We start from the raw sequence: 9243 nt of genomic DNA on the forward strand, positions 1-9243 counted from the left end.
AATGGAGTAATGGAGCTTTGGTAAGAAGAAATGCTGACCTTGATATCAACCACCCAATCAACCTACCAACGTCTTCACATATACTGACTGGATGGGATAGGGTCTAGGGCAGTGGGTTCGAACTCTCATCTGCTCAAAAGAGTGGTGACCTACCCCAAGTACTCAAGTACCCAAGTACCAGCGTACTCAAGTAGCAAAAAGTATCCCTCAACCCAAGTATAAGAGTACCCACAACACAAGTAGTATACTCCTCGTATGTCCCGGGACTTCATCTCTTTTCAGACTCTTCCTTCATACCTACTTACCCACATATACATATACCTTCATCATGCTACTACAGATATCAAGAACCTCTCCTTTCTTGGTACGACTGTATATCAAAATCCCCCCTTGATCATTTCGTACGTACATCATACTTTGAAACATTCTCAGACGGACCCGAATACTAACATTTATCAAACTCTTTCTTCAATTAATTCTTGAAAATATCACACTTTTTCATGAATTCATGAAACTTTTAGATCCCCTGGCCTCGGAGGGATCATCTGGGGTCATCTGATGAACGTCTGATAGGTAGCAAGATAGCAAGGGTAGAAAACTACTTTCTGCTTTCTGCACTATTGCTGCTGTCATCGCACATGTAACTGCTTCGTACAGCTTCCACAAAACGAGGACCAAGCGGGCCGTGGCTGTTGCCAAGGTGCAGAATCGGATGAAGATTGCACCCATGGAGACATTCAAATCTACCTACCTTACTCTTTTCTGCTTTCCAACAACATGGTCCATCAAGCCTCAAACTGGAGCTTATTCACGAACGAAGTTGTCAATACTTCGGAACTACCTAATTGGGGGCGATTTGCATGTTCTATTCTACCATTTGAAGCCAAGTACAATGTTGATATTATTTTTCATTGGTTCTACTCCACAAAGCACCTGTATCTCGTCAATTATCCAAGAAAAATGATGAGATAAGATGAATCCTTTCCATGCATATACCGTATTTTAATATTCTTAATTTATACTTCCTATTAAGATTTTTTCTGTATTACTCGGGGCTTGTTTTAAGTACAAGCATTATGCGAAGTATCATGCGAATACCATGACCCATCCAAAATTATCGTAAGTGTGCTGTTGAAAAGTGGCGGATCTTTCAATATCGCCGATAAACGTTTAGAAGTCCTTCAACGTCGAAAATTTAAGTGCTAACGCCTTTGAAATTCTATCATTTTAGTGACATGAGAGACTACCCAATGCAGTAGCACATGCAGCTATCTTGTCGAAACAGGTGTAGTACCTCGTCGCCATGCCGCCTCATCCACATAAAGTAATCGATAAAAATTGGAGGCTTGAAGCTGATCCTTCCTCCGCTGTTCCCAATTGAGGATGGAAGCTTGTTCCTTCTGTTGGTTACCACCATGTAATTGAACGCAATTATATTTCCGAAGGCTAGAATTGCAATAACCATGTTCATCTTATTACGAGGTGGGAGAAAGCAACAGTGTGGTGGCTTTGGTAGGCGGTAATATTGTTTAGTGCAAATGTTGGTATTAAAGTTGAGCAACATCCTCTTGGAAATCTTGTCCTGATGGAAGTTGTCAATGATCGCCCTTGTTTGCGTGTTTTTATGCAGTTGCAGGTGTCGGGACGCTCCTCATTTGCTACCAGGGCATGATTCGCGCTTGCAAAGGTTGTACAGCATTGCATTCAACACACACCTTTTTTTCTAGAATCGCCAATATCGATTTGTCCAATTCGGTCGTCCTAATTATCCAATAGACAACATAACTCACTGCAGCCGGGCTTTACCTCCGCACGCATCACAACTTCCCCGGCCGGAGGCCCAAACTGCTGGGAAGATATCTTTGCACATATTGGAAAGTCGAGGCACGAATTTCATATCGACTGACCTCGAAGAGTCTGTTAGACTGTACGACCAACGACATCTCTTGCATCAGTCACATCTACGCACTTACGAATAAACGCATGCACAGTTCGATAGGCAACACTGTAGTGGGTCCTGAACTCCAGAAATTTTCCTATTCTCCTGGGTATTTCACCAATCAAGGGCGTCTCACGTCACATACTCATAAACTGTCCAACGTGCTCCCCTTTAGAGCCAATCTTCCTGTTCAATTGGGTCAGCTGGTCGTTCGAGGCTCCGAGCATAAATACCCCCCTTGGGTAGTTATATTTTCGAGTACAGCATAGCAGCACAGCTTTTGGGGAGAGAGACCTGCATTTAATATAATTGCTTGCTTCCAACATTTCGCCTCGTCACCTGACATTGCAATCAGTCCATAATTTTGATTCGCCTTTGTGTGCGTGGATTATCTTTTACATCGAGATAACAGTATTGTCTCGAATTAGAAAAATACGAGCTTGTAAGTATTCATCAACTTTCATACGCAGTACAACCTTGGTGGATGTTTGCCTCCGTGTGAAGCACCCCCAACAGATTCCTTCAGTTGCCTTGACTGTTCTCTATAAAAACCACCACTTTCAAGTCTATCCTCGCAATTACTGATCAAGTACAGAACCCAATTAACTTTCACAAGCACTTTTCTGACTTGGAAGTCACATCTCAAAATGCTTGGAGGAATATCACGGACAAAATTTGCCCCAGCGGCAAAAAGCTGCCCCTTTATTTTCACAAGATCAGCAGGGGTGAAGAGTGATGCAGTACCTCGGAAATGCTTTCACGTCGCTGCACGAAACTTATCTTTGAAGCCTAAAGTACCTCTTATCTCAACAAGGCAATTTCGATCAAATGCGTCAGGTCGAGCAGCAGTAACCGACCTTCCTATGTTCCATGATGGACCTGTCCCAGCACCATACGAGCCTCCAAATACAGCAAAAGTACCTGGATTACCAGTCTATGATGCTTCCCTTACTGACAGGGCTGCGTACTGGCAAAAGATTCCTCGCTGGGCAAATGTCACAGAAGCCCAATTCTTAAAATACAAGTTTCATGTAAGTACCTCAGCCCTATGGCTATGTAGGGGTTGCCAATACTGATATATATCTGCAGACAATCCATACCATATCCACTATAATGCAGTTAGAAGTTTTCATGTTGGAAGTTTTGCCCCCAGTCCTTCGAAGACACCCCGATTTTCCCGGCATTGTCACTCGTGAGGACTTCATCGAGGACGTCAAGGAAGGGATCAAGTTGGCACCTATGTCGATTCGCTTGCCACCTCATGTTCTCAGTATCATCGACTGGGAAAATCCGTTTGAAGATCCCATTCGTCGCCAGTTTATACCTATGAAGTCAAGTAAGCTTGAAGATCATCCTAAAGTTGAGTTGGACTCATTGCATGAGTCTGATGACTCTCCGGTGGAAGGCTTCGTTCATAGGTACTATGATAAAGCTTTATTCTTAGGTAAGTCTTCTTTAGTTTTATGGTATTTATTATGACACTAACTTTTTCCTAGCAACATCAACCTGTCCTCTATACTGTCGTTTTTGTACTCGTTCATGGTCTATCGGGCCTGATATGCAAAACGTTAAGAAAACTACATTTAAGCCTCAACGAAAACGTTGGGAAGACATTTTCACTTACATTGAAGACACCCCTCAACTCCAAGATATCGTTGTTTCTGGCGGAGACTGCTATATCTTAACCGCTGATAATCTTCGTCTAATCGGCGAACGACTTATTTCTATTCCTCATATCAAACGATTTAGATTTGCCACGAAAGGTCTTGCTGTTTCTCCTGCGCGGATCCTTGACGATAGCGATGGATGGGCAGCTGAGATGATTAGACTCTCAGCATTGGCTAAGAAGGCCGGAAAGAGTATGGCTATCCACACACATTTCAATCATCCCAAGGAGATGACCTGGGTTTCAAAAATGGCACTCCAAAAATTACACGAGAACAATGTTACCGTGAGAAACCAAACTGTCCTACTCAAGGGTGTCAACGATGATGTGGCCACCATGAGTAGCCTCATTAAAACTGTGGCCGACAACAACGTCATTCCCGTATGTATATCTTACCTAGCTCATCTTTCCAAGCCGGGGTACATGCTAACATTACCTAGTACTATGTCTATCAAGCTGACATGGTACAATACGTGGAAGATCTCCGGACACCACTCTCCACAATTCTTCAACTCGAACGTCATATCCGCGGTTCTATTGGTGGTTTCGTAACACCCAACTTCGTCGTTGATCTTCCTGGTGGTGGCGGTAAACGTCTTGCCGCATCATACGATACCTACGATCCCATTACCGGGCGCTCAACCTTCACTGCACCCGCAGTCACCGGTAAAAACAAGGAAAACAGAGTCTACGAATACTGGGATCCATTACATTCTCTCCCAAAATCAACCACGTCCTCCTAGAGAATAATTCAATTTCATCAAGTAAGGTAATGGATGGTAGATAGATAGTTATTTGCTTTGGTGGCACCTACGGAGTTATCATTTCGCTCGTTGGTACTTGGTACATATACCAAGTTTTCGAACTCTTCGCGAACGCATGCTTTACAGTCCAAAATTTTCTGTATCTGGTTATTATCCTGATTTGTTTTTACATGAGCGCGCGAATATAGATACTGGCTCTATTTTTGTTGTTGTTCTCTGTTATGTTTGTTATGCGGTGGCACGTTTGGCACTTTTGGGACATATGGCAACTTCACAGTACATGCTTCTTTTTTGAATGCGGATTTGATTCGTTTTTGCTTGTGCACGAATTCTGAGTAATGAATTAGGCTTGGTTTCTGGGGTGTTGGATGGTTGTGAATGATATAAGAGTGGTTGGAAGGGAGGAAGGGAAATACAGCGATACCAGCTCGAATAGGGCAAAGAATTGATACTGAGTCACTTTGTGATTTTTCCTGACTCTATCTTTAATGGTTCATATGGGTAGAGACTTTTGCTTGAGAGGAATTGATGAGAGGGGACGTGAATATCCGGTCATTAGTTGCCTTACCTACTCGTTTGAATGAGAATCAAAAGTTATTGTTTCTTCCAATATCTTACTGTGATCATGAAGCTATCTTGTACTACGCAGTAAGATCTGAGCCTACCTGCCAGCGTAAACTTGAAGCGGCAGCATCATCGAATGTCGAATCTGGAGTCTCCTCCGATGTACTTGCTGCGCATTTAGCTGGCCGTGCTAGCCGTACACTATACACCACACATACATGCCAAGTTTCGCCAACCTCGTTTACCCTATAATCGATATTCGTAATCGCTAGATCTCAATGTCAGATCAGACGAATGACACAATACATCTTTCAAAAGAATTAAAAATTTCTTGGCGCCTCTTGCGCCCTTATTCAGTTTTCTGCTCCCCTCCCTCCATCGAGGCTCAAAATGTTAAGTCTCAGACTGCACTTCTGAAGACCCGATGACCCATCCATCGGGATCTAGGCACGTCGACTCGCTGTAAGATTACGTTATGAGGATAGCCGTTTCGCATTCTCATTCTCGTCTCGCGTGCCGTTCTTATCAATATTTGGGGACCCCAATATCTCAGACGAGAATAGTAGACGGAATAATATTTATTATTTCGCGAGCCGCAGTCTGCGGGATTACTACTTCGGGTTGGATAAAATGTTGAAATCCACAATATTGTACGGAATATATCTTGGAGAATGAGAATTTAGTAGGAATAAGTGGCTTAAGACGTCTGAGATGTGTCCGATCCCGTATCATTGCATTTGGCGGAGGGAATGTGATTAACATATGATGCCGAGTATGACGCTTTATCTTTTCTGGAGAGGGGTTATTGGTGGGTTAGTGCCAACAGCATTGAAGTTATGGAATTTTATAGATGTGATTTGAATGGTTGAGAGCAACTTGAAATTCATTATGCGCGCTTACGGTATCCACCCTCCAAATGGACGAAACAAGCCGTACACCCAATTACCCAAATGGATCCATACGTTGAGAACACTTATCTTGCAGTTTGTTTTTCCATACTATCTCTCTCTTTATATTGAGGTCTAAATGATTAAAACAGTATATTGCATAAAAGCTTATCAATATATATGTTCAATCTTTGTATCAGAACCATAATTATCTGAGTTGGTATCGAATATTGAAAAGAGTCACTTGTCCAGTTTTCCGTCCTGCTGAAGCCACCTTGGGCAGCAACTTCGGACCAATTTTTACATATATACAAGAAAGTTATTTGCTACACATTCGTTACTACTAGCCTCAAATGCCGTAGTATGAGATTTCTGGCGTGCGTGGTGAATGATACAAAAGCGCTCCGGAAGATTGTAAGATAGGGTTGCAATCACAATTTTGGGGAGGATATGCAGGGTTTCATCGGCGAGACGCAACTGATATCGTTATGACTGCAGTGATAAGGTTTCGGCACGTACATATTGATTTACGGTGCATGATTTGCGGCTTCACAGCTTTGCAGGGCATCATGTGTACAGTCGTTTTGCTCGATGATGTATGTATAAAGTTTTGTGTGTGTGTATGTGTGTTAGGGGTCTCGATAGCGGAGGAAAGGAAAGCACATCTGGAGGTTTGGATGTGGTTACGTTGATAGGCTTTGGTTAAGCATTGCCAAGATGTCAGATGGATATGAGTATTATTTTGGAGGGAGTTCCTTGTTTGTTATACGACGAATACGCTGGATTGAATGCTTGGAATGGGCGGAGTTCTTCGGTTCTTTGACTTAAAGTATTAACGTTCATATCTACTTAGTCAGTACAACCTCTCAATCTCAAGACGACTTCACGCCATTCAACTGTTGGTTGCAACCTTCATTGATGTTTTATATTTTACTAAATATATCTTTCCCGCCCATTCACTCTTTCGCTCATGATGGAAGCCCCAGGAAATCGATATTGGCATTGGCCAATATAGCAACGGGAAGGTTCAAGGAACCAAATCAATCAATCACGAGACAAAACATATACCGAGGAACTGGATGCACTACAGATACCTAGCTAGTACAGCGTAGTTCGAAATTTCACGGGAAGGAATCCGAGAGAATCCTTCGCGACGTGTCTGTACAGTACCAAGATTTTGAGCGGATTTTTGACTTTGCATGGTAATTTATGTCTAACAGTTGGAACAGTCAGAACTAAGAGTTTAAATGTTGAGTTTGTGGAATCCGGAAAGATAGAGGGCTTGGAACTTGGAACTAACACGAGATAGAACATCTGGCAATGGAAGGAAGTTATGGAACCAGTGACGGCGATGACCGAGGAGGGGCTCGAGCACCTTATTTTGTTTGTTTGTTTATTTGTTTTCTATCTCACGTTCCAAAATTCATTCCATGGTACGCGTTTGAACTTTGAAAACATTGTTGTCTGAGATTACAATATACCGACGATCGATCATGATGCACTCACTTCGTGTATAGTGAGTACTGTACATTGTACAGCCACGATAGTGCACAGTATAATCTCAAGAAAGGAGATGATACGGTTGTCACGGCTAATTCGAGGAGCGGTGCTGGGATAAAGTGACACAAAGACAAAGATCAGAATATTTTTAGGACGGTTTGGAGTGAGAGAAGAAGGTTCGGCTGGATCGAGTAAAGCGAGCGAAATGAAGGGGTAGATATTCGTGGACTTGTAAATTGGCGGTGATGACCTTGGTCAGATATCTTAAGGTATGGAATAAGATTTTCGATGAGGGGATGGACCTGGTAATCCGAGGAATCGCTCTTTGAGTTATACTGAGTATGGACGTTCTGCACAATCTATGAAGTTTAGCTACGCTCGTTGTATGCTGCTCTTTTCTTCTTTCGCTTCGGAAATCTTTTTACCAATGTCATTCGGAAATTTAAAACGCCCATATTTCTTTTTGACGTTTGGACGCCCCAATTTCAGCAAGGAATCCCGCTTGACACTGAGGCCATAGTCACTTGATTTCGTGAAGTTGCCGCGTTTTATATTCATATATCAGAGTCTCTATCGCTAGCCGTGGGGGAGCAAGCGGGCGGAAGGATCTGACCGCTCCTCTCCTCGCCGCTGGAGGCTGGATCATTCCACACAACGCCCCTCTCTTGTACATCAACGATTCCACACCGACAGCAAGGGCAATCCTATTTGTACATGACCTTACGTGAAACATTCTATTTACAGCGTACGAGTCTATTTTCGACAGATCGGATGATAATTGCCTGCTTGCGCGATTCTGGATACTTTCCATAATTTCCACGAACTCAATCGAATGCAAGGGGATATTTATTCTCAGCTTCGACAGAGGGGAAATTTTTATATTCGCCCAACCGGCCTATCCTTGCTGCAGCACGCCTCTCGATTGCTTTGGGATCACAACCCACGAGGCTGACATTGCGTTGACGGCGTGTGTTTGCTGTGTCACATAAATAAAGGTGCATTACAAGTTGGGTGCGGCGCGGCGGGTACAGTTAGGTCAGTACAGAGTTAGGCCACCTTCATGAGCATAGCCTGAATAAATGGCGTGTTTGCATATACGTACATATGTACAAATTGCAATCATATCACAAGTATTCAATGTTACAGAATAACTGTTGTATAACGGGTTTATGTCCGTTATCCGTGAGAGAAATATGCTGTGCACAATATGTACTCTATATATGTACAATATGTCTTGTCTAACATTGGAAAAAGAGAGAGGAGACGAAAGACATACATACGAAGTACAAGGAGAAACAACTATTTCGGATTTGAGCATGAACAAATAAAAAATGGAATATCCAAAGAATTCGCCAAGGATTTTCCCTTTCTCGAGCAACAATATAAATGCCTGTATGTATGGTGGTTCTCTGCAAATCCGGTGAGCAGCCATTTGTTTGCTATATTGCTATGATCAAGACCTGGTCTATGTCCCTTAGAATCCTCTTCTTGTGGTCTTTCGTGCACTGGATCAAGTAAGGATCTTCCATGGATATCGCAAACAAGGTCGATTCATTGGTGAGAGCTTGTGCCTGCATACCAGGAATATTAAGACCCTTGAATCAAACCCCTTGAGCTTCCAGAATGGACGTGGAGATCTCTAGGCAAATCAAGAATCAATATTGATAATTTTGATTCATGACGATTAAAAAATACATAATGGGTTAACAACCGTACCTTACCTCAATGGAGGAAAAATGGACAAAGAGAGACAGCGAAAGAGAGGGACCCAGGGCCGGCGGTTACTGTGATCAGCGAAAGCAACGGGTCTCAATATCATTGATCAGAATCATCAGATGAACCTCTTGGGTCTTTCCAATCCTTCTGCTTTCTCTCCACATGTTCTCTGAACCGCTTTCTCCAGTCTTTCGAATTGCTCTTAAT

The 9243-nt window shown here is 42.8% G+C and overlaps 1 protein-coding gene across 1 annotated transcript; it reads left to right on the top strand.

The window, feature by feature from the left end:
- The first annotated feature begins 980 nt into the window (after nt 1–980).
- EAF02_008089 (uncharacterized protein) lies at nt 981–5010 on the top strand. The gene is made up of 5 exons (XM_038904137.1): nt 981–2381; nt 2535–2970; nt 3029–3383; nt 3436–3986; nt 4046–5010. Exons 2-5 carry the CDS (start codon nt 2587–2589, stop codon nt 4346–4348), a joined length of 1593 nt encoding a protein of 530 aa, XP_038755859.1. The 5' UTR covers nt 981–2381; nt 2535–2586; the 3' UTR covers nt 4349–5010.
- The last annotated feature ends 4233 nt before the right edge of the window (nt 5011–9243 follow it).

The sequence above is a fragment of the Botrytis sinoallii genome (assembly GCF_014898435.1).
Source record: "Botrytis sinoallii strain Bc 23 chromosome Unknown BSIN_015, whole genome shotgun sequence".
Classification (NCBI taxonomy): Eukaryota; Fungi; Ascomycota; class Leotiomycetes; order Helotiales; family Sclerotiniaceae; genus Botrytis; species Botrytis sinoallii.

What these genes read in the sequence shown, in the direction of transcription:
- EAF02_008089 (XM_038904137.1), top strand. Translation starts at nt 2,587, where the DNA reads ATGCTTGGAGGAATATCACGGACAAAATTTGCCCCAGCGGCAAAAAGC. An exon ending in TCTTAAAATACAAGTTTCAT is followed by an intron (nt 2,971 to 3,028) that starts GTAAGTACCTCA and finishes ATATATCTGCAG; the next exon opens with ACAATCCATACCATATCCAC. An exon ending in CCGACAACAACGTCATTCCC is followed by an intron (nt 3,987 to 4,045) that starts GTATGTATATCT and finishes AACATTACCTAG; the next exon opens with TACTATGTCTATCAAGCTGA.